The 26,309-nt window shown below is 37.9% G+C and overlaps 1 protein-coding gene and 1 pseudogene across 5 annotated transcripts in view; both read left to right on the top strand.

Moving 5' to 3' along the window:
* Nucleotides 1–26,309, top strand: part of ELF1 (E74 like ETS transcription factor 1) — a 111,121-nt gene that overhangs the window by 46,971 nt on the left and 37,841 nt on the right. For 4 of the 5 annotated variants that reach the window (XM_086711243.1, XM_025923576.2, XM_086711258.1 and 1 more), the window contains exon 2: nt 9,760–10,059. In XM_086711243.1, the coding sequence (XP_086567369.1) occupies nt 9,988–10,059 (72 nt within the window). In that variant the 5' untranslated portion in view covers nt 9,760–9,987. Of the gene's footprint in view, nt 1–9,072; nt 9,150–9,759; nt 10,060–26,309 lie in introns of those variants that run through there. The other variant, XM_025923575.2, reaches the window with a different exon arrangement.
* On the top strand, nt 14,703–17,704 carry LOC147584739 (keratin, type I cytoskeletal 18 pseudogene; annotated as a pseudogene).

The following is a 26,309-nucleotide window of genomic DNA, read 5'->3' as shown; positions in this document are numbered from 1 at the left end:
GAAAATCTCCAGGGACTTTATGCCTCTTCCCAAATCAAGCCTAAATACTACTGCCTGACTCTCAAGACTCCATAATTTGGTTTTACTTTGCTTATTTAACCACGTGTTCTACCATTTCCTGTTGACGCCTCCTTAGCTGTTGTTAAGCTGGTAAGTGTCTTCAGGTTTACTTTGGTCAGTTTTGATTCTCTGCATTCTTCTGTGTTTCAGCATACATGCAAATGCACACACATGCTATACTTTATCTTATCCTTTCCCTTAGTGTTTCCACATTCTATTACCTTCCTTTAAAAGATTGATTTTAAGTCCTTTGTTGTCTGTGAGTGCTCCTTGACCTGTTTGACCATCCCCTCTTCTGAAATGCTGTAGTACTGACCAGCTTTATGAGCATCTAATTTTATACTACCTTTCGGTGTTATTGTCTCTTGTTTCCTGAACTAAATTGTACATGTCATGGGAACAAGGCCATGCATTATCTTTTTGTATTTACCATGGTACTGAGTTTAGGGGAAGATCAGTAAATATTCATCAGCTTTTTACCACTAAGTCAATCAGTAGAAGCATGCTTTCTTTTAAAAATGAATGTTATGGGATCTTCTGATTAGTTCTGGATATAAGATAAGTGTAACAAAACTGTTTCCTCTCAGAGAAGACCTAATGCAAGATGTTGATGCACTTCAATTAACAGTAACCAAAGTGGATTCATATGATTGAAAATTTGAGTGAGCAATTACATTATGAAAGGTGGAAGGCCTAATATTTTATTCTGTATTATAAATTTGCATATTTCTTACGAGTAGTAATAGAAGTTTGCTTCTATCTAAAATTTGTACAGTAGGAAGATAAAAAGCTACATGTATAATTTATAAATGTTGCATGTGTATATTTTAAGTATGTGTGTTACAGTATTAAGCCCTTGCCCTTCTACCTTCTTACCTCTCGTCTTGCGGTTTTATTTGGGTCTCGTGTTTTGGTGCCACTGAGTTTAGAATCTTAACCGATTGCCAGACAGTTGTGAGAACAATTATAGGAAGAATTCCATTTTAAGGATCTTGACATGGGACACCAGAATTGTTTGATTAAATCCAGACTTATTTAAGATAGATTTCTATTATTTAAAGAAGAAAGGGGGTAATATTATGAAAACACTAGGTCATTAGGGGTCTTCTCATATGTGTGAGGGGGAAATTTTGTGCCCAAGGAATCTTAAAATCCATCAACCTTGGTAACTTGGAAAAAGGTGAAAACAGTTTTGCTTCTCTGGAATTGATATTATTTTTCTTTATTATTATTTTTTTTAATGTTTATTTATTTTCAGAAGGAACATGAGCCAGAGCAGGGGAGGGGCAGAGAGCGAGAAAGAGAGACAATATCCCAAACGGGCTCTGCGCTGTCAGCACAGAACCCAACGTGAGGCTCAGTCCCACAAACTGAGATCATGACCTGAACAGAAATCAAGACTTGGTTGCTTAACCAACTGAGCCACCAGACACCCCTGGAGTTAATGTTAAGTCTGGTCCCACTATGATTTTGAAGAGGACCCTAAAATGCCACAGGTATAAAAGATTGTGACCAGCTAAGAATGCATGGAGAGATCTGGATTGAGCATGACAGTGAGCACAGACAGAAGCCTGGAAAAGAGTGGTGCCTACTGTGTTGGGGTGGGGGGATGGGGCAGCACTGACTTTGCTTCTTTATTTTTTATTTCTTTTTAATTTTTTTAATGTTTATTTTTGAGAGAGAGACAGAGTGCAAGCAGGGGAGAGCAGAGAGAGAGAGAGAGAGAGAGAGACACACATAGAATCCGAAGCAGGCTTCAGGCTCTCAGCTGTCTGCAGAGCCCTACCCTGGGCTCTCACTCACAAACCATGTGATCATGACCTGAGCCAAAGAGTCTGACGGTGATTTGACTGAGCCACTCAGGCACCCCTGACTTTGGCTTCTTTAATACTAGTGTGGGGTTGGGGGACTGTGAGGACAATAAAATGCAGAAATGGTGGAATACCTTTTCTGAGATGAGAGTAAAGAGGAGTAAAATTGTGACAGAGGTATAGTTTTAAACTTGCTCCATGGAATATTCCTGTTCACTCTTTTCAGTCCTTATCCTGTTGAGATTATTCTGTTTTACAAATCTGACCACGTTTTCTCATGCCTTTTGCTTAATCCCTGTTAATGGATCTGAAGTTTTTCCTATAGGCAGTGGAGGCAGTAGAGAAGTAAGTTGCTGATATTTTTATCTTTGCTAAGTTGCTTCTGTTGCTGAAGAACAGCTCCAGGGGAGCTAAAGTAAGAGTGGTACACTGGAGGGACAGTGTGTCTCTCCATAAAACTTCATATGACAAATACAGCTTATTCTAGAAGAGTGTTGTGTCGTGTAGGAGTTGGAGGTGTGGGGAGGTGTGGCATGCTGCAAAATCTCCTGGGGGACCTTTAAACAGCCTACCCCTGGCTTTTCCCCTGCAGTCTGGGCCAGAGTGAAACGCTTCCCGATGAGAACCCGTCGTGTGCGCAGATAGGGGAACGATTGCGCCAGTGAGCATTTTCTAAGAGGATGAATCTATTAACCAGGGGAATGAACCAACACAGAAATGAAATAGAATTTCCTTGCAAGTTGATTCTTGTTTGTTACAGAGAGAAGAATTTTAAACTGCTGAACTGGTTTTGCTGATAAGCACATTTTAGCATCTTTGTGTTCACTGGATAAGTGTGTTTCTGTGAGATTTCAGGTTTGGGGTGCCGAAGGGAAGAAAGTTCCTTTAGTTCATTTGCATAATAAAAATCATCAATTAATGGCATTTTGGTTGATAATTATCACTTTCAACCATTTTGAGATGGGAAAGCAGTTAAATTCTTTTTTTTTGTGACCAAAGTTAAAACAATATCAGGTTACCGTTGGATATTTCCCCTTGGTTTTAAATTCTCTTGTTTTCAGAAAATGCTCAGAAGAAGGGTTAATCTTGAGATCGCAGGTATTGACAGGTCTAGGTATGTAATCTGTTTGGCTGTTTTGCAAGGTGCTATAAATGCTGCCTGAGTGTAACCTGACACCAGGTAGGCCCAAGTGGCCAAGGATGGAAAGTGGAGAACAATGTGAAAGAACCAGAATTTCAGGTCTAGGCAGTGAGTAATTGCAGCCTGCCCTCAGAGTCCTGGAACTGTCCATCCGGGTGTCAGCACAAAAGGCGAAAACATAGAGAAGTCATCCTGCTTGACTTGATCATATTGAGTGAGTGAGTGAGTGTGAGTGTGTGTGTGTGTGTGTGTGTGTGTGTGTGTGTGTGTGTGTGTGTGAGAGAGAGAGAGAGACAGAGAGACAGAGAGAGAGAGAGAGAGAGAGAGATTGATTACCTTAACATGGCTTGGGGTGAGGTGAACATATTCATGTTTCCATGCCCTGCTTTAGCTTTGCATATGTCGCTGGAAGCCTGACCGAGGCTTTCTATACAAAAAAACACCAATTTGTGCTTCATTTACATGAAAATAAAATTGTACTTTAGGAAAAGTTTTAGGTACTTCCGTTCCCCTTGCCTTCTCCCCAAGTTGGAATGAAAGATGCTTAAGGCAGGATAGCTATTTAGAAGATATTGGTGGTAATATATGTATATGGCACTTATATAGATTTCAAGGACATATTTTTAAACTTTTTCTAAATTTTCTTAAATTCTGTGAATGTTTGAAATAATATGAGAACCCTGAACGCAGTGGGGAATGATTTATTCCTCTTGTGACATTAATTTGTATTTTTGTTTTAACTTTTGTGTTGTGTGTACAGCACGTGATTTAGACAGGGCTATAGAGTGAGATTTCTTTTACAATTGGTGCCCCCCCTTTTCTTTCTTTCTTTCTTTCTTTCTTTCTTTCTTTCTTTCTTTCTTTCTTTCTTTCTTTCTTTCTTTTCTTTCTTTCTTTCTTTCTCTCTCTCTCTCTCTCTCTCTCTCTCTCTCTCTCACTCGGTAGGAACTGAGAGACGAACCACCCTTGTTTGAGGAAGTTCAAATCTGGGTCCTTAACTGTAACTACATTTTGGTGTATTTTTTAAATCACTTCTTCCAAATTCACATTTTTAAAAATGTAAAGCTGTAGGAATACTGTATTCAAAGAACTAGCAAGCATAATGTCAGTTATTAACTCATAAAAATATTTTAGAATAAATTTTAAGTGTAGCTTTATAAAAAGCTTTATAAAAATGTTCTCACTTTTTAGGGTGAGTGAAGGTAAAACTAATATGATGGGAGAGAGCAGTAAGAGTAAAACTTGAAGATTTAAAACAATGATAGAAAAATCCACAAACTCCTCTACTTAAAGTTGTTCCGGTTAAAAATATGAACAAAAATGACTTACCATATATCAAGAAGTTGTATGGAATAGTGTAGAGACCTTTGCTATAAATATTTGTGGCAGAGATTTCTTATTTTCCAGGTCTTTCTGCTAAAGAACAATACTGATGAAGTTCTATTAATGCAGATTTAGGGACATGAGTAGAGAATTGGGCTGGGAATTTGGGCCTCTTTTGCTTTCTTTTCCACTGTCTTTGTGACCTTGGACAAGTCAGATTTTGCTAGGCTCAAATTCTTTAGCTGGTCAATGAATGCATTGTTTTAGGTAATCCTTAGGTATTTTTCAGCTTTAAAATTGTGTGATTCCACTCTTTTTAGATTGAGAATGGGCAGGCCCTGGGACGATTGTACAGAATTTATCTTGGTACTGCTGATTTATTATTTTCATGTCTTCTGGAAGCTAATGTAAAACATTCTGCGTGTTAGAAAACACATGAAAAGCCCTGTCTTATATTACACAAAAATTGCAGCCATTACAGTATATGGGTTTATTGCTTGCTTCTCATTTTAATTTGCATAGCTTTTCTTCTTTTCTCTTATTCTATTTCATTTTTATTGTATTTCTTCTAAGCTAATGGTTTTTCCAAATATACTCACTTTTCTTATGATGGGTATGTCTGTTTGTTGAAAAGGGCCTTGTATTAGTTTACTACGTCATAAAAAATTCTTTCTTTTCAGATACTTGGCATCTGGCATTACTACAGAATTCCAATTCTTTAGATACTCATACATACATAAACATACAAGCACTGTCTGAATGTTTTATTAAAGGTAGTCATTCATGCACCCCATTGCTCTAAGCTAGTGAATTTTACCTCCTTGGGGCTAGAATGATTTTATCTGAAATGTTTTTGTCATTACTTTCATTTATTAATTTTCATTTTGAGTATATGAGTTGGTGACCTGGCACCTTCCAAAGGGTAGCAATGATGTGTTTTTAAATGCCATTATGAATTAATAGGTTTGTAGACTCTTGTGTTTAAAGCCCTTTTGAAGGAAACTTAACTTTGCATTGAATCAGGGATGAAGAAAGCAGGTGTGAGAAGTATTAAAAACTGATTTTGACTGTCATGTTTTTAGAATACCTGAAATATTTTATAATAAATGAGACAAACTGAGTTGGTTGTAGTAGCCATCTATGTGGCTGAGGGTTTTGTGTTTACAATCAGTAAATTCATGTTGTTTGGAACAGGGGCATAATGGAACTCTGTGTTAAGGGAAGCTTGCCAGACAGGGTGAGGTCTTAGCCTAGAAGCAGCTGGATTTATCAGATAGGTGCCAAATTTTCAGGCACTGGAATAGAATTATACTTTTGTTGATAATGGGCTATAGTATTCTTTGTTGGAGTCTAGCAAATCGCTGTGGTCAAGGAGACTCCCAGGGAGTATGGAAATGAGACTTAAGGAGTAATCAGTTAAGTGGCATTCACCTGTTATATGTCCCTTGCATTGTACTGAGACAATAATGAAGCTGTTGTGTATGGAGCAAAACTCATGTGGCCAGCATTCTGTATATGGATTTTGCATAGCATGTTTACAGCAACTCTAGATTTTGGTGTTACATTTTGTACCTGTTTCATAGAAAAGGGAGACTGACAGTAAGTAACTTGTCCAAGGTCACAGTACAGAAGATTCAAACTCAGGTGGTCCAACTCCAGAGCTGTTAACTGCTCTTTTAACTGTTTTTGCTTGCTTTATTATTTGACTTTAAATCTGCAGCTTATTTTGGCGATAAGATACTAGGACTACCTTATTGTTGAGACCCTTCTGTGGCGTGTGTCTCCTTGGAGAATAAGAATATGATCCTGACCCAGTTGAAAGACATGAGAACCAACTTGGGGAGTTTTTACTATTTGGTGGATGTTCAACTAGATGACCTCTCGAAGTTGTGCAAATAAGTTAACTGTTTATGTCTATGTTAGATAAACAGTTTTCACATATATTTTTTCTTGGTATTTTATAAAGACTAAGTGACACTTTGAAAATGAAATAGGTTTGAGAATTACTTATGCAGTAGAATGTTCCTGAATATAATACATAGAGTTAACCAAAGACCTTATAATTTGTTAGGAGAGGGCAAAAAATGCTTTTTCTCCTCAGTCTGAGTACCCGTGTCTTTTTCATACTAGTGCAACTTTGAGGAATAAAATGATAAGTTCAGTTTGGGACATGTTTTAGACACATTGACTTTGAGGGGGCACTGATGTGGACTTAAAAGTTGAGTGCGTGGATTTGGAGATGAGCTGAACTCAAGATGGAGACTTTTTTTTTTTTTTCCCAATTTGGTGTGTGTGTGTGTGTGTGTGTGTGTATACACAATCTGTGTCAGGTAGATTTAGAGGGAAGGCTCTGTACTATTGCTCTGGACAGAGTCCTGAATTAAGAGGTAAGGAATCTCATTGTACTTATGTGACACTTTCAGATTGTGAGACCTTGGGCACAGGGACTCCGTGTACTCATGAGAAACTGAATCATTGATCTAGATGTTCAGTCTCATCTGTTAACTGAACAGATTTTGATGCAATGGGGTTTTCTTATTTAAGTATGTCTAACATGTACAGGTGATAACCTCTGTATCCAGAATCAGAAAATTTCTTCCCAAGACCTATCTTGGTGCCATAGGCTATGCAACTACTGAGAAGAAGGAGTGGGAAAGAGAGAAGACAGAGGATCAGAGGCCTTATTAGGCCAATAAAATTATTCAGGAGCTTTTCTTACACATTTTTAGTTGATGAGCTTCTATATAGAAATGTACCAAAGCTACCTCACCAGAGTGAAGGTGTCTCCATCCCAACAAGTGGCCTAGTGATCATGGGCAGTCATTTCAGTTTTGGTTTATTATTCTTGGTTGTCAGTGTGTACCTGAAGGTGTGGGTATGTTGATTGCTTATACTTTTGAAAAACATTTATTAAAGCATAATAGTGTGGAAATGTTAGTAAGAAAAGGTACCTCATTGCAATGGAAAAGAAAGGAAACTTAAACTTTACACAGATGTGTTCACATTGGTCACTGGTAGAGTGTCACTTTGTATTTACAAATAAATGGATTTGGAGGGTTCTTGGGTGGCTCAGTCAGTTAAGCATCTGACTTCAGCTCAGGTCATGATCTCCCAGTTCCAGCTCCGCATTGGGCTCTGTGCAGACAGCTCAGAGCCTGGAGCCTGCTTCAAATTCTGTGCCTTCCTCTGTCTCTACCCCTCCTCCGCTCGCGCTCTGTCTCTCTCTCTCAAAACTAAAAATAATAAACATTTAAAAAAACCCAAATAAATGGATTTGGAATAGGCCTTTTGGAATCTAACCTTTTACAGAGAAACTTTTGTTATCAGGAAACATCCCTTGATTCTGGTTACTTGACTTCTTACTGTGGTTTTTCAAGTTTGGGATAATGGTTTCCTCTTTATCAAAAGTACTACAATCATTCTTTATAAATAATATATGTAGACATAGCTTAAATATCTAATGATAGATTTTTAAGCAGTATCTGTCTTTAATATAATCCTTTTTACTATTACTGTGGGCACCCAGGTATGGTAGGTACAGAAGGAATTTTAGACAATGGTTATTCACCTAGAGAAGTTTTGCTCTATCTTGCTTCCTGGCATATTGCTTTAGATATCATAGACACTCAAAGATTTATTGAATTGAATTAGGGGGACATGATTTTCCCATGTGAGACAGTGTATAGTTAGTGTTAACATGACGGGCAATAAGTGTCATATTTCTGAAGGGAGCGATCCAGATAGGTGGAGGCCGAGAGGTTTGGGGGGTTTGTGAAAGAAATGGAACTTGAGTATTGAAGACTGGGAGAGATGTGAATGGGTGCTGAGGTGAGAGCAGTATTCTGGAAATGGTGAATAAGTAGATTTTGAGCAGGGAGGCAAGAAGGAATGTAGTTTGTGTGGCGGACCATAAGAAGGCAAGCCCAGTGCAGAAGAATTAGGTTGGGTAGTAATTTAAGGGACAAGATTATAAGTAACATTTGACCAAAGCCAAATGTGTGTCTTATGTTTATATGTCTGTCTGTGATCAATTTAGGTGAAAGCATTTTTTTCCCCTCCAGGTATGGTGAATTGCTCAAAAACGACCTGAATGTGCTAAAAATAAAAATGCTTTCCCAGTGTTGGGGTTGAACTCATTATTGAAAGAGGTGGGGTATAGAGTGGGTGTGGGGCACTGCTGGGTTAGAATTCAGTTTAGTGAGTAGAAGTATTACCTGAATTAAATTCTTAACCCTTACTTTATTTTGATTCCCAGTTAGGGAAATTACAGTTAGCCATGATAACCCTCAGAGTCCAGGGTATATATTGACTTTACTGAAATTAGGAAATTGAGTATCTGATTCAGCTGGCACATGCTGTTTTCAGGGAAACTGATTCACCAGCTCAGCTTCATTCTCTAACTTGTCTCTTTAAAATTAAAATTGTAAGTGCTATTTCAAATGTTATTTAATGTGATTATTTTTATAATCTTTGTCTTTTCTTATCACACAGTCATAATCCTATGATGCAGTATTTCATAAAATTGTGATAAACTTAAAATGTTTTCCTTTTGTTAATAGTGGTAGCTTTTTTTTAAGTAGGCAAACATCATTGGCAGGCACTTTTTAAGCATTTCTCCCTCCACTGAAATTGTTTTCACTCTTAAGTTGCGTTTCTGTTTTTCTCCTATTGTAAAGTGCAGTTCTTTGCATGTTCTAATTTGCCATGACGTGGTCAAGTGCCGTTTCCTTCCTGTTGCTTGCAAGCCTGTGCTAGAGATAAGGATACATTTCAGTACATTAAAAAAGAAGCCACTGAAGACAGGCTTAAGCATGGTAAAACATTCTTCTTAACAGAAACCTTTTAAAAGAACAGAAAAAGTGGACTTTAATTTCTGCTTATTTTTAAAGGCTTTTAAAATAGTGCTTACTGAATTTTAAATGTATGAGACAGACTTTAAATTCTTATATATATTAGGCATAACAGGGACACTGTATGAATGTTTCTCCTAGGGCAAAAATATACAGATGAAATTACAGATGAAATCATGGAGGAACAATTCCTGTGTGGTTTGCTGGGTTACTGGCAAGAAGGAAATTGTTTATATGTCCTTTATTGCAGTTACAAACCTAGTTATTGCTGTGTGGACTTTTTTTTTTTTTTTTTTTAAGTATTCGGCACTTTAACTGTAGTTTAACTGGGGGGAGGGGAGAATGGCTTCACTTTCAGAAATGAGAGGTGATTTTATCTTAGCAAGAATGAAATCTTCAAAGAAAATATATATCTAACTTAAGAAAAAAAAAAGCCTGTATTCATCAGTCATGTTGATTTTGTTTAAAAACATTAACAAAAAATACTTTGGAGACACTGCCCTTGGTACTAATTGTTATATTCTGAATGGGCACGATTACTTTTTCATAACTAACTTAAGCTTTTGTTTTTCAGGCCAAGAAGTTCTAAAGAAGAAAAATTTCAGAAAAATTGCCTCTGTTTGAGTGGAATATCAGTGAACCAAGGAAACCTGTAGTGCCATCCTGAAAGAAAACCTGGTCTACAGTAACTTAACAGACTTAGCTGAGGGTTTTTTACCCAAATTGGTCACTGGATTCTGCTGCCTCATACTTGAACCTGCTTGGAATTTTTCTCATGTGGATCTAAGGGGAATGTTTTATTATGGCTGCTGTTGTCCAACAGAACGACCTAGTGTTTGAATTTGCTAGTAACGTCATGGAGGATGAACAACAGGTATGAGACCCAGAGACCCAGAAGAAATAGGATTTTAATAAATTTATTGTTACGATTCTTCCATTTGCGACAGAAAATTATTTACTTTAAAAGACCATAGGAGAAACCTTATTAATGGAAAAATGTAGATGTTAAAATTTTAGAGGCAATTGTGATCTTATGTTTTAAGTACTAGTTAATTTGTTGAGAAATAATTTAATCCTTAGTTTTGGTGTGGAACATGGAAGTAGTAATTTTGGGTGTTTTTTTTTTTTTTTAATGAGACTTTAAATAAAATACCTTAAGTAATTATTTCAAAGTAGTTTGAAAAGTTTCTAGAGGACATAACAACAAGACATGTACATTTTTTTTTTTTTTTTTGTAATATAGGACTGGTGGTTGTAATAGTTGCTTAATTAGTATTTGTAATCCTGGGCTGTTTTTTAAGTGGAAGGAAAGATGTTAGTAGTCCCATAATCATACATCACTTCAGTGCAAAGCACGTGATTCTGAGGAAGTCCCTTCACTTCTCTAGATCTAGATTGCATCATCTGTTGAATGAAGGGATTAAACTGAATAATTTCAAACTGGCTTTCACTTAGTTTATGTTCAGTGATGTTCAAATTACTGTTTCTAGAATGTGAAGAAGATCCAAGAGGCATTGAGAAAAGGATCTAAGTTAATTCTAGTCTCCCTGCCCTGCCTCACCTCCCACTGCAGGGTGGGGGAGATGCTAGGGGTTCTTGGGACTTTATAATTTACTTCGTTTTAAACAGGTTAGGTAGGAATTTAATTAAGACATGATGTGAGAGAGATGCTGTGTTAGACTCACTATACTGGCAAAAATATTTTGAGGACCTGCAAGTTTAAAATATGCCCAGTAAGTTGATTTAGATACTGAAAAAAGCCTAATCCCAAATATTTCACATTAATTGGCCAATTATAATGTATCATACTTTTAATCTAGAAACACAGTTACTACAGGTAATAAAATTGATTCTTACTTTTGACAGGGAATTATAATTTTTTTGCTGTTTGTATTGTCTATTGAGGTGACAGATCTAAAAATTTATAAATAACCTATAAAAGAGAATTTGGATTGAGGTGCCTTAAAATCCAGATGAGCTTTGGTTAGGAAGGGAAAAAGTTTGAGGGAGAGGATTGCTTGGTCCCAATTAAAAATGTATTAATAGTTACATGGAAAATTACTCATGAGAAACTGAATCATTGATCTAGATGTTCAGTCTCATCTTTTACCTACCAAACAAATTTTGATGCGGTGGGGCTCTTATTTATTTCCAATATGTATGGGTGGTACCTCTGGATCTGGAACTGGAAAATTTCTTCCCAAGACCATCTTGGTGCCATAGGCTATGCAACTACTGAGAAGAAGGAGTAGAAAAGAGAGAAGACGGAGCGTCAGAGGCCTAATTAGGCCAATAAAATCATTCAAGAGCTTTCTTACATATTTTTAGTTTATGAGTTTCTAAGTAGAAATGAACAAAAACTACCTCACCCCCAAATTATGAAATACTCTGTTTATATTTTCTTCTGTTTTATGTGTTTAACTCCCCAGTACATATGGAATATATTTTTTTAATAGAATGTGAGGTATAGGGATCTGACAACTATTTTCTCCCACGAGTGAGGATGTTGACCCTTCAGATTTATTGAATATTTTATGATTTCCACACTAAGAGTGCCACCTCTCTTATATACTAAATTACCACATAATACTTTAGTTTTGAACTTTCTGGTGTATTTTATTATTTTATTCCATTTATTCCATGTTTTGTATTATGCCAATACCACATTACTTTCATTAGTATCATTTTATAGATTTGACATCTGATAAGATATTCCCCCTCCCCTGCCTAAAAATATTGGTATAGAGTTTTGAATGAATTTTAGAATTAACTCCTTAAGTTACATAAAACTCTGTTGGGATTGTAACTTTTCAAAGTTATACAATATTTGTATCTTCTATTTTTCAAAAAAAATTTTTTTGTAATGTTTGTTTTTGAGAGAGAGACAGACGGAGACAGAGTGTGAGTGGAGGAGGGTCAGAGAGAGGGAGACACAGAATCTAAAGCAGGCTCCAGGCTCTGAGCTGTCAGCACAGAGCCTGACGCGGTGCTCAAAGTCACAAACTGTGAGATCATGACCTGAGCTAAAGTCAGACGCTTAACTGACTGAGCCACCCAGGTGCCCCAAATATTTGTATCTTTTAAAACAATTGTTTTATGATCCTATATTGGTTTGGTTGATTCTTTATAAAATCACTGTTTGAAGGCACCAGATTAGAAGACATTTCCTGTTTTGAGTTATGGTCTGTGGTTATAAATGTCGTCTAAAGCAACTGACACCGTTAATGTCTGGTTGCCACCACCTTGATCATTTTCCCTTGTATCATACTCTTTTCACAATTGCTTGGTGGGCTGGTAATGTTGGAAAGGAAACACCAACATTGTTGGTTCTGACAAGCCACTTTTAAAAGTCTTTTCTTGCTATCTTTTCCAAACTGTGAATATTTGTAGCAGAGAATGAAGCACTTCTGTGGGAGAGCAACACCATCAGTGCAGAATTGCAGTATGTACTTTTATTTGGAGGTGCCTTGATTTGACCTTATTATTTTTTTTTTTCAACTTTTTTTTTTTTTTTTTTTAATTTATTTTTGGGACAGAGACAGACAGAGCATGAACGGGGGAGGGGCAGAGAGAGAGGGAGACACAGAATCGGAAACAGGCTCCAGGCTCCGAGCCATCAGCCTAGAGCCTGACGCGGGGCTCGAACTCACGGACCGCGAGATCGTGACCTGGCTGAAGTCGGATGCTTAACCGACTGCTCCACCCAGGCGCCCCGATTTGACCTTATTAAACAGGTGTGTTTGCCTGGGGAATTTATGAGAATAAGAAATCTGAAGGTTGTGGATACAAGTTTCTAAAGTCAAGTTTTTCTTGACTTATAGGCTGAAATAATCCAGAAGTTAATTTAATGAAAAACAGCTGGTAGTTTAATGCATTTTATAATTTTGACATGTCATTACATTTTATACTTTTTCAGTTGTTGGTTCTAAAAGTAGAACCTAGTAAATCATAGTTATTTATACTTAACAGACTTAGCTCACTAGAGAGAAGCTTGGTGACATGCATGGGAAAGTGAAACAAATATTTTTGTAGAATCCTATCAATATAAGAAGGTGGTCTTACAACATTCCTTCTTTGGGTATAAATTGGTTTGCTCTGAATATTGATTCCTTGACACTAAATGATAAAAAGTGCCTTGCTGCCTTTTTAACAAGATACCCAGTAATTCTCCATGCAGTGTTTGAGAAACACAGCATTGCAACTTTGGGAAACCTTCACTGTGAAAGTTACGTTAGAACTGGATCTTGTAGAAAGATCCAGTTTATCTAACGAATGAGCAGAAGTGTTCTGGAACAGTAGAAAGTACTGAAACTTTTAACGGATTCCTTGACTACATAATCAGTCTAACCACCTTAACTTATGGTTAGAAGCTTTTCATAGTGTAACTGTTTCATGTTTTTTTTGTTTCTTGTACTATGTTAATTTTGTCAGCCTGCTGTATAATGTCCAGTGCTTTCCTGCTTGATCTCCCACATTCATACCTGCTGCCTATTGAAGTTCTAATCTCTTTCAAAATCTTAGGACAAAACCTGCTTATTCTAGAAATTTATCCTAAAATTATTCCTTCAGGAATTAACAAATTTTATCCTGTCATTTCTATATCATTTACTGTCATTGTTCTACTGTTTGCCATATTACATTTTCATATGTACATTATCACATCAGAAGACTTTTGAATGAGAGGTAATGTTCCCCAAACTCTCTTGACTACAGTATATATATTTTCTAGGACCCTATTTATCCACATTCTCAGTGCATGGGCAGTTTTGCCATATCACCACAATTGTAAGACCAGAAAGAAATCCTCATGGAGTCTTTTTTCTGTTATGTATTTAGAACTGTTCTGTTGTATGTGTTTAGTCAACACCATGTCAAATAACTTTCAAAACTTATCACTGAAATTATAAATAAGTAAATATCCATACAGAGTTTTTCTATTTATTTACTTATTTATTTAGAGCATGAACAGGGGAGAGGAGCAGAGGGAGAGAGAGAGAAGGAATCTTAACCAGGCTCCACACTTAGTGAAGAGCCTGATGCAGAACTCAGTCTCATAATCCTGGGATCATTACCTGAGCCCAAATCAGGAGTCAGACACTCAACCAACTAAGCCACTCAGTTGCCCCCATATAGATTTTTCTGTTTCTCAGGAGACTCCTTCAAGTTACAAAGGAAGTTTTTGACAATGTATCTTTTTAAATTTATTTAAAATTTTTTTTTTAGTTTTTTTTTAAATGTTTATTTTTGAGGGGCGCCTGGGTGGCGCAGTCGGTTAAGCGTCCGACTTGAGCCAGGTCACGATCTCGCGGTCCGTGAGTTCGAGCCCCGCGTCAGGCTCTGGGCTGATGGCTCAGAGCCTGGAGCCTGTTTCCGATTCTGTGTCTCCCTCTCTCTCTGCCCCTCCCCCGTTCATGCTCTGTCTCTCTCTGTCCCAAAAATAAATAAAAAAACGTGGAAAAAAAATTAAAATAAATAAATAAATAAATATTTTTGAGACAGAAACAGAGTTTGAGCGGGGGAGGGGTAGAGAGAGAGAGAGAGAGAGAGGGAGACAGAGAATCAGAAGCAGACTCAAGGCTCTAAGCTGTCAGCACAGAGCCTGATGTGGGGCTCGAACTCCCAAACCGTGAGATCATTACCTGAACCTAAGTCAGACACTTAACCGACTGAGCCACCCAGGCAGTCCCTCCAACTCCCCCCCCCCCCCCCCAGTTTTTTTAATGTTTATTCATTTTTGAAAGAGACACAGCATGGACAGGGGAGGGGCAGAGAGGGAGACACAGAATCCAAAGCAGGCTCCAGGCTCTAGGCTCTGAGCTGTCAGCACAGAGCCCAGAGTTAGAGGCCCAGCTCATGAACTGTGAGATCATGACTTGAGCTAAAGTTAGATGCGTAACCTACTGAGCTACCTAGGCGCCCCATTGACATGGTTGTATCTTGAGAATGAGGTTGTATTTTGTAGAGAATATAGATCACACCAACGGGCCATTTTTAGGAATTGTGTTAGGAAAAATTCTGTTAGGTCAGGGATTAAGTGTACCTTAAAATTAAAATAGAAGGGATGAGTTGAAGTGTTCTATGTGTAACTTATTCAGCACCAGCACCAGGAGGACAAGAAGTTGGGATGGTGATAACTAACCTGTACATGGACATAAGGAATTTTGTTATTTACATGTAATTCCAGGTTATATAGATCAATCTACCTGTTCTTGTGGCCTTCTTTTGTAGTCTTGGCAGATCAGACTTATCAGATCCATTAAAAGCTTAACCTTCTGTACAACTAACATACCAGAGGTTGCTTGTTTCTTTGTGTACATTTGGAACCCTCATCAAAGGAGTTCTGCCACAGAGCCCATAGTATAAGTCTGTTTACATTTTGGAAAGTCTGACTTTGAATCGCCCTGAGGCACTCTTCAGGTTATGTGAAGGGACAAACCTTCCTATGATCTAGTGTTTGGCCAGGCTTATCTCCCTGCCAACTATTAGTGAGGAAGCTGATGGTTATTATGAAGGAGAAGTAGGTGAGGGCAGTAGGAAATTATTATTACTCTCTTTCACAATTTTCCCTTAACTGTCCCCCCAGTGATTTCATCAGGCCCCATGACAAGGTCTTTAAAATGAATATGGATGAGTGGCCCAAGCCTGAGTCCTGGCCTCTCATGTTCCTCCTCAAATAGCATGAACTTCACCACCCACTCCGACTTCTCCTCCAACTATTGGTCCCAGGGCTCCATGCTGTCGCCCAACCACTTGGTCCTGCCAGTCAGCACTGCGGATGCCAGAGTCTATGCAGGCACCAGGGGCTCAGATCTCTGTGTTCTGCTCCACCAGCTAATAGGGTGGTGGGGGGCCCAGGCCTGGCCACCAGGATGGCTAGGGGTCTGGCAGGCATAGGGGGCATCCTCAGGAAGAAGGAGACCATGCAAGACCTGAGTGACCACCTGGCCTCCTGCCTGGAGGAGGTGAGGAGCCTCAAGGCTGATAATCAGTGATTGGAGTTCAAAATCTGGGAACACCTGGAGAGGAAGGGACCCCAGGTCAAAGACTGGGGGCAATACTTTTAAGAGCATTTTGCTGAGGGCTCAGATCTTTGCAAAATCTATGGACAGTGCCTGCATCATTCTGCATATTGACAGTGCCCATCTTGTTGCTGGCGACTTCAGAGTCCATATGAGATGGAGCTGGCCATGTGCCATTCTGTGGAGAATGCTCTCCCTGAGCTCCACAGAATCATTGATGACAGCAGTGTCACTTGACTGAAGCTGGAGGTAAGAGATCAAGGCTCTCAAGGAGCTGTTCCTCATGAAAAAGAAACCATGAGGAGGAAGTAAGGGGTCCAAAAAACCAAATTGTCAACTCTGGGTTGACCGTGGAGTCGGATGCCCCCAAATCTCAGGACCTCAGCAAGATCATGGCAGGCATCCAAGCCCTATGATGAGCTGGCTCAAAAGAACCAAGAGGAGCTGGACAAGTACTGGTTCCAGCAGATTGAGGAGAGCCCCACAGTGGCCACCTCATAGACCACTGAGATAGGAACAGCTGAGATGACCCTCCCAGAGCTGAGTACTTGGAGATCAACCTGGACTTGATGAGAAACCTGAAGGCCAGCTTGGAGAATAGCCTGGGGGAGGTGGAGGCCCACTACATGATGCAGATGGAGCAACTCAATGGGGTCCTGCTGCACCAGGAGTCAGAGCTGTCACAGACCTGGACAGAGGGGCAGCACCAGACCTAGGAGCATGAGGCCTTGCTAAGTATCAAGGTCAAGCTGGAGGCTGAGATCACCGCCTACCATCACCTGCTGGAAGACAGGGAGGATTTCAGTCTCGGTGACACCCTGGACAGCAGTAGCTACTTGCACATTGTCCAGAAGACCACCACACGCAGGATTATGGATGGCAGAGTGGTGTCTGAGACCAATGACACTGAAGTTCTGAGGTGTTGAGGCAGCATAATAGAAGCAGGTTACCCTTTGGGGAGCAGGAGGCCAATTAAAAGAGGTGAAAAATGAATATGGGTGAGGTCGTCGCATAGGATAGGATATGGACTAGAAGAGTTCCAGAAACATCCAGTGATAAACTTTAGTAATTAGTGTTTACTGACCATTTTGTCCTGTGCATTGTGTTATGTACTTTACAGGGATTATCCTATTTGACAATCTTACGAAGTAGGTACTTTAATTCCTACTATCCAGAAGAGTCAATTGAGGCTTAGAGAGGGGAAGCAACTGACTTGGAATGATAAAACTGGGAACTGTCACCCCAGCTTGTGCCTTGAATAATGTCAGCCACCAGTGCATGCAAGTAGTTAAAAAGTGGTTTTAAATGTGGAAGAATTATACTTTGCATTTATGATTTTAGCAAAAAGAAAATGTTATGTATTCTAGTTAATCTGTTAATGTAATTGAGGTTGATAGTCTTTGTGACCTGATAGACCTGAGTACTACCTTTAAAAAAAAAAAATGGCAGCTTTATTCAGATGTAATTTACATACCGTACAATTCACCTATTTAAACTGTGCAATTCAACGATTTTTACTATGTAAACAGAGTTTTGCATCCACCACCATAGTCAATATTGGAACATTTTTGTTATCCCCAAAAGAAACCTGTACCCATTAGCAGTCATGTCCCATTCTCCCGGATTCCCACACTGTGGCAGCCACTAGTCTACTTTTGGTCTCTATAGATTTGCCTGTCGTGGGAAATTGTATACAATTTTGTATACAATTGTATACAATTTTGTATACGTTGAATGTGATATGCACAAGAGACCATGCAGTATGTGGTCTCTTGTGACTAACTTCTTTTACTTAAACAATGTTTCCAAGGTTCACCCATGTTGTAGCATGTATCAGTACTTCATTCTTTTTATTGCTAAATAATATTCCATTGTCTGGGTATATCACTTTGTACTTATCCATTCTGTATATTTTTCAAAAAAATGCTTTTTTGTTTGTTTTTTTTTTTTAAAGTTTGTGTTGGTCAGTTTTTTGTTGGGGGTGGAATTGGCCATCTCCCTTCTCCCAGAAAGTGCTCAGTCACCTAGAGCAGCCTTGCTGGGTGAATAAGGAAATTAGTACCTCTTTGATGTAGCTCAGTTTAGCCACATGATCTTGAAAATTTTGCCTCCTTTCGTTTTACTTAGCATGTAACACATAAAGGGAAGGATAAGTCATTATGTGAACAGATAGGGTTACTGGCCTTTTTTTTGCCCCCTAAGCCAAAGTCACTTTCAAAATTATTTTGAGAATAATGATGAAGATAATGTCCTTTGATTTACTAAAGTAAAAAGAACACCGGTCATGAATGATTTGTTAGAGTGTGAATTTAACAAAGTGATGTCCTTAAATAATGTTCATAAATCTGATATGCTGAATGTTAAAGATGTTAGAATATGGGCAAAGTTTTTGGGTTTTGTTTTGTTTTGTTTTTGATACAGTAACCAAAGTTGTCAGTATTAGGGCAGTTCTACTTTTTGGAAAGAAGAATTATGTTGTAATGACTAGTAATACATTTGTGAGCTTACCCGTTTCATCTGTTCTGACCTATTGAGACATTGAGGAAAAGAGCACTGAGCATGTGAGGAGGGATTCGGGAATTGACCTGGAGTTGTAGGGATTGGAGTGTGAGGAAAGAATTTTCCTCTCCTGAAAGGTGATATTTTAGATGACAATTTAAAGATTTGTTATATTTTTATGGTTTTGTTTGACTCTGCACTTCTCTCATTCCACTTTATTTTCTGGTATGGAAAAAACAAAGAGTATTTAGGAAAAACTGCGATTTACCTTTAGGAAAGCAACTACAGGGAAGCTCAAGTAACTGGCACTTCCTCTCCCCTCCCCTGCCCCAACGCGTGAGCACATTCAGAAATAATTTGGTATTGAAGATTTACCTGGGAAATGATTTATTGAAAAGTGACTCGTAGGGGCGCCTGGGTGGCGCAGTCGGTTAAGCGTCCGGCTTCAGCCAGGTCACGATCTCGTGGTCTGTGAGTTCGAGCCCCGCGTCAGGCTCTGGGCTGATGGCTCAGAGCCTGGAGCCTGTTTCCGATTCTATGTCTCCCTCTCTCTCTACCCCTCCCCCATTCATGCTCTGTCTCTCTCTATCCCAAAAATAAATAAACGTTGAAAAAAAAAAATTAAAAAAAAAAAAAAAAAAGAAAAGTGACTCGTTTATGTGCATTAAGATCAACTGCCTGCAACTTCAGTATAATATTGAATTCTGCAGATTGGTAATTCCTGTCAATTACGAATCTGTGACATGTAGCAGAGTATCAGCCTGGGAACCAGGAGCCACCACTTACTAGACGTGTGACTTCAGACAAGTTTTTAAATTTCTCTGAGCTTTGATTTCCTTCACCAAAAATGAAAGAATTACCTCTCAAGGTTATGAGTATTCAGTGTTTATGTAAAGTATTTAACAAAAGCCTAGTGGTCAGTAAATGTGGCAGTTGCTGTTGTGAATGACCTGAATTAAGTTAAAAAAAAAAGTGTTAAAAGTTTGTGTGTACCACTGCATACTCTGTTAATTGTTTGGGATAAATTAGGTAATGAAGTCAATTTTTATAATTTGAATATCATTTAGACAAATTCATTCAGCTTTTTTTCCCCCCTTATTTTTTCTTTGCTGGCTTAATTCTAGAATAAGCCAACAAATTTATCACTCAGGATTTGAAAAATCTGGCAGATTAATTCTGTGGGGGAAGCACTGTCCTTTAACATTAAAGCATGTTAAGTTTCTTTGAATATAGTTTGACCGGGAGTTGTTCAGTTTTTTTGGAGTGACTCTAATTTCTTTTATTGCCTAGGATTGGCTAGTGTCACTTTTCCATTCTGGAAAAGGCTTTGTAGCTAAACTGTCTATATTCAGGAATGTCTGCCTCATTTTATTCTATGATTCATACATATTTATATAAGATTCTTGTCAAAGTCCCATCTTTTAGAAGTAGGAATTGCCTCCTTAATTATGATTTTAAATTTTTTGAGTTATGTAGAATCTGCATGGTTAAAACCTCAATCTGATAGTGACCGCTAAGGTATTATCTAGTTGGCTTGTAACTAAACATTTAAACCTGGTTAAAATTTAGCATACTTCCCCAAATTTACGTTTCTCCCACCCCCCACATACCCTTAACCTACCAATGTATTGAACTTTTAAAGTGAGCACTCTAATAGGAAAACCAAGTTTGTTTTCAGTGACCATTTTACTTTTCGAGATGCATGGCCAAGTAAGTTGTAATTTATCCTGGCTGAGAAAAGGAAAAATCTGGGCAAAGACTAAAGGCAGCCAATAGTCACAAAAGACCTAAACTGGGAATAGAGTTAGCCAAATCAACTCCATAGGGATTTACAGTGGAATTTTGAACATTATCTAATAGGGGAATTCTGGAGAAAAGACCATTTTACTTAGACCTCACTATTTTTTATGGTGCCGTGCAAGAGAGAAGCTAAGCTGCTTCAGAAACACTCATCTCTGCTGGGGCCAACAGAAATAAAACATACATACATATATATAAGCTTTAACTGAGATGAAACTTTTGTTAGACCATAATCTACTTATCGGATCCTGTACTCTTAGAGTCTATCCTAATGGTTAATCTTGTGGACTTGGGAGTTAGATTGTCTGGGTTCAGGTTTTAGTTCTGCCTCTTCCTAGCTGGTTGCCCGATGTCAATAAAACTGCATAGTGCTGTGGGGATTGACAGGGATAAGCCATATAAAGTACTTAACGTAGTAGCTGCTTCACCACCACCACCACGTTAGGAATACCACTTAATTTTAATTTTATTCTGTTATATTGATCATTTTATTGAACTCTCAAAGACAGATTGGAAGAGAACTTTTTACATAGCACTGTAGTGAGTTTCTTTTTAATCAGATTAAGAAAGCACTTTGCTTATGTTAATTTCCAGACATTTGAATATTTTTTCTCTTATACCAAGCCACTGGCTACAGTATAATATCTGCATCATGATGTTTATAAAAAATCCACAATCTTTAAAAACCTAGGATATTGAAGAAAGAGAGCCATTGGGAAGTGAAGGGACTGACAGAAGCCTATATATTCAATTGTGTGCCCTGCTGCTGCTTTGCAAGTTGATTTCCATGCCAGAAATACACTGCCTGCTCTAATCTTGAGTGAAGTGTAAAAATATTTCCTAACATTTTGTGGAGCACTTTATAGTTTACAGTGTCTATTTCATATACACTTTGATTCCCACAAATGATTCTGTGACAGAGTTAATATTTCTTTCCATTTCCTATTGTATTCTCTCACATTTATTACTGGATAGCTAGAATAACTATATTAGAATCTTACAATAGATTCCTAGGGCAGAGTTGCAAAGGCACTCAGGGCACTGTTCAAAATTACCTAGCCTATTTACTAAAGATATCTGGATCCCAGTTCTGATTTAATAACATTGTTTGAGAGTATCAGTGGGTAATTGGTCTTATTAGCTGTTTATTGACTCACCAATTTTGACAGTACTTGGTTTCTTTATATTTCTGTTAAGACATAATGCAGAACAAATGTCCTTAAAGATGTGTGTGTGTGTATACAATGGAGACACAATGGAATATTACTCAACCATCAGAAAAAAGAAATCTTGCCATTTGCAATGACATAGGTGGAATTAGAATGTATGATGCTAAGTGAAATAAGTCAGTCTGAGAAAGACAAATACAATACGATTTCACGCATGTACAATTTAAGAAACAAAACAGATGAACATGTGGGAAGGCGGGGGGCGGGGGGGGGGGGGGAACAGAAACAAACCATAAGAGACTCTTAATGATAGAGAACAAACTGAGGGTTGATGGAGACAGGTGGGTGGGGGATGGGCTGGATAGGTGATGGTGATTAAGGAGGGCACTTGTGATGAATCACTGAATTCTCCTGAAACCAATATGAAACTATATGTTAAGTAATTAGAATTTAAATAAAAATTTGAAAAAGAAAAAACACAGAACTGTATGGGGATTTGATGTATCATTTGAGCTAGTGCACTGAAGTATTTCTAAGTTTTTAGAAAGGTAGTAATGAATATTTGGTGTTTTGTTTAAAATGAAAATGCACTAGAAACAATGAAAAAAAAGCCCTGAGGAAATTGCCAGGGAATAATTGCCACATGCATAAAACTGGTAGTCCCAAAGAGTTTCATGGGTAAGTTATTTTAAACTTTAATGAATCATTTAAACAGTTTCAGTTCAGAGAGAGAAGTTTCCTAAGTCATTTTTACAAAGTCAGCATAACACTGATACCAAAACCTGGGGAAATGTGTGCACATACACATTAGTAGGCTAATCCCAAAATGGATACATATTTTAATATAATAGCTAATATTTATTGTCTCTTACATTTGCCGGATCCTGTGGGCAATATGCATTTTTTCCTTTTTTTTTAAAAAAAAAATTTTTTTTTCAACGTTTTTTTATTTATTTTTGGGACAGAGAGAGACAGAGCATGAACGGGGGAGGGGCAGAGAGAGAGGGAGACACAGAATCAGAAACAGGCTCCAGGCTCCGAGCCATCAGCCCAGAGCCTGACGCGGGGCTCGAACTCAACGGACCGCGAGATCGTGACCTGGCTGAAGTCGGACGCCCAACCGACTGCGCCACCCAGGCGCCCCTGCATTTTTTCCTTTTTAATTGATCTTATTACATTATATAATATTGGTTAAAAAAACAGAATTCTTACAAGTTTATCCAAAGGTTACTCCTAAAAGATGGAATATTATCTCCATGTAAGGTTCCTTTATTCTGTGAGGCTTGATAATTAATCACACACTTTTCTTTACATACTTGAGGAGGTAGGGTCCACAGTGGTGTCTAAAAAGCCATTTGAGATTTTTATTTGTATTTTTTTAAGTTTATTTATTTAAGTAATCTCTACACCCAACATAGGGTTCAAACTCACAGCCCTGAGATCAAGAGTCGCTTGTTTTTCAAACTGAGCCTCCAGCCAGGCACCTCACCATCTGAGATTTTTTTGAAATGAGACTCTTGAGCATCAGCTAAAACACTGTATCTATAATTTATAAAAGAAAGACAAGTGATTCTCCAGACTAGAAAGTCCAGATCAATAAACCTGTTTCTCTAGATTTTCTTTAAAAAATAACATTTTTGTTCCTTCAACTTCCAAAGAGTCTATTTTGAATGATCTACTTTTCAACTGGTTTTTGGTTGTGTCACACTTGGATGCAGTTGACTTAAAAATGTTTTACTTCTTGCTTTTTCTTCTAATTATTTTTAGTCATTCTGACTAGTGCAGGATATTTTCTCTAGAGGATGTGTCAACACAAAATGAACAAAATTTCTTTTAGAATTTCTAAAAGAAAGGAAGAAAGTATTATTCGAGCCCAAGTTAGGACAGCTGCCTGGGATACACAGTCTTCACAAAGCAGAGAGTGCTCTCACATATTTTCTTTCGATCCTCAGCATAATAACCCTGTATGGTGTGGCAACTATTGTTATCCTTATTTTATGAATAAGGAAACCCCCTGTAAAGATAAATCTCCTAGAGGTTGAATGAGGAAATGAATGTTGCCCAGAAACACCACTGTAGAATGTGACAGTGCCTGCATTGGAATTGAGTCTTTTTGATTGAGAAAGCCCAAACTCTTAACCATAAGAGAGAAAAAGAACCCTGAAGGAAAAAGAGAATCTGGAAGAATATTAAGTAAAACCTCTTTTATAGCGATTATAAATAAGTAAAATTTTCACATTCTCCCAAATACATTTGCATACTAAAAATTTTAAACACTAGATTCATGTACTACACTCTAGTAAAGAAAACTATATTTAGACCAATGTGTTGGGCAGTGTGTACTATAGGTACATAAATTTTTCTGCCTGTTTGCTAAAACTCTTTTTCATTTTCTTTTAAAATAAAGACGGATAAGCTCGTGTAATGGGGAGCTTGAGTTAATCAACAGAAGTATTCTTCTTTGCAGATAATGAAGCTGTTTTAATGACAGGGTTTTTAAAGTGTGCAGAGAATTTGGCTGTGAAGAAGCCTTCACAGGACTTTATGCTGAGCCTTGGAGATGTATTGCACAATTCTGGCTCGTTTTATGTAATAGATCAATTCCTAAAATCATTCAAAATGTATTGGTAACAGTGGTAGTTATTAGGGAGGGAAACTATATGGAAAAGGGACAATATTTTAAACTCTTGGAATACAAATGTGTTCATGTATTACTCTATTCCCCAAAATACATCTTTTTAAAAATCTATTAAGTTTTTTATTTTTATTTAAGTTTTTATTGTTAAGAGAGAAAGAGAGTACAAGCAGGGGAGTGGCAGAGAGAGAGAGAGACAGGGAAACACAGAATCTGAAGCAGGGTCCAGGCTCTGAGCCATCAGTGCAGAGCCTGATGCAGAGCTCAAACTCACTAACCGTAAGATCATGTGTGACGTGAGCTGAAGTCGGATAGCTAACTGACTGAGCTGCCCAGGCACCCCAAAAATCTATTAATTTTTTTTTAAATGCACCATGGGAACTTGTTTAAAGGATTTTTAATTTAAATTCATTTTGTTCACCACTCACCCTAATTATATCTATCTAGATGTGCCATGTCTAGAAGTTTCCTTTAATTTTATGGTTTATAAAAGGGAATAAAATATCGCCATAGTGTTTGTTTGATCTGGTTCAAGTCTCCTCTCCCTGCAATGCTCTGCCTTACCTCTGTCTCAAAGTAATGGTCAGAGAGAACTGGAGACATTTTAAAGTTCTATTTCTTCTATCAGATTGACCTCTGCTTTTTAGACTTTTTATTGAAGTGTTACGTAAACAAAAAATATGCACAAATCGTTAAATGTATAGTTTGATAAATTGTCACAAAGTAAACATGTATGTTTCAGCTTTTGCTTTACCTTGAAGCTTAAATGGTTGTTGCTGAGATGAGATGGTTGTGTTCACTACTTTTCTGGTTGCATTCATTACTTTCCTGAAAGGGCTATTCTTATTCAAATAAAACAAAAACAAAAAACCATGGCTGTTAAAACAAAAACAAAAAACCATGGCTATTAATGTAAGATTATAGTAAGCCAAGTTTTCCCCCCAAGTTTTATTGAGATGTAATTTATATATAACATGTTTAAGTGTACAATGTGATGATTTGATATACGTATATAAGATAGCCAAGTTTTAAGAGTGTTTATTTCTATCTAAATCCAGTATTGAAGTACTTAATCATCCAGTTATTTTGTTGAACGGTTACTCTATGCTATGCAGTGTAACAAATGATATATTTACATGTTCTTGAATTCTTACAACTCTAGAAGTTATTCTCATTTTTGATACACACGAAAACTAAAACTAGAGAGGCTGAAAATTTTGATGGAGTTCAAACACCCAGGGCATGGTACAGTTTGGCCTTAAATAGGATCATTCTAACTCTAGAGCTTGAGCACTTACTGTTGCATCCTATTTTCACCAGGTGTGTTTCTAGTGCATTTGCTGCATGGCAAATATTGTCTGATTGTGTCCTGATAGACTGAGGTATTGGGTTTTTGTTTTTGTGTTTTGGTTTTTTAAATCATAGGTGAAGGAAATACTTTCAAAGCTGTGGCTTCATAGGATGAGGCTTTGGGGCAGCATTCTGGTTTGAAGAGAAGGCACAGGAGTGTGTCTTAAAGATGTGTTTTCATGGCAAATGAACTGTGTTTGTGTGTTTATTGGAGTGGCCTCCGAGTGAGGAAGCTGTTGAAGATTACTGCTCGAGTGAGGCCCACCCCACTCTTGGTTTTGGCTTGTTTTGAGGCAAAGTGATAGTAAAAACTACTTGAAAATGTGCTCATTTTGCACCTATCTTAAAAACGAGTATGTATGTTGGGGAAGTTTTGAAAGACTGTTTTTAACTTGCTTTTCTTTCAGGAAAACATTTGATAGCTGTTTCATTTTAAGCTATTTCATAGAGGATCTGGGCAGGATGTTTCACAACAACCGCGTACCAGATTGAGCTCTGCTGTCAGGGAAGCTTGGCAAACAAGTTATTTGAAAGTTCTTTTGTCTTTTTGTATCCAAAGACTTGTTGAATTAGCTTTACTTCATATGGTTGGAATAATGGTCCGTACTTTCTTAAATATCCTCCTAGGGCCTTGGGTTGTGGTATATTGAGG

Source organism: Puma concolor, chromosome A1 (genome assembly GCF_028749965.1).
Source record: "Puma concolor isolate L17-30 chromosome A1, mPumCon1.1.hap2, whole genome shotgun sequence".
Classification (NCBI taxonomy): Eukaryota; Metazoa; Chordata; class Mammalia; order Carnivora; family Felidae; genus Puma; species Puma concolor.
Note: the sequence above shows the minus strand (reverse complement) of the source record. Positions and strands in the feature narration are given on the sequence as shown.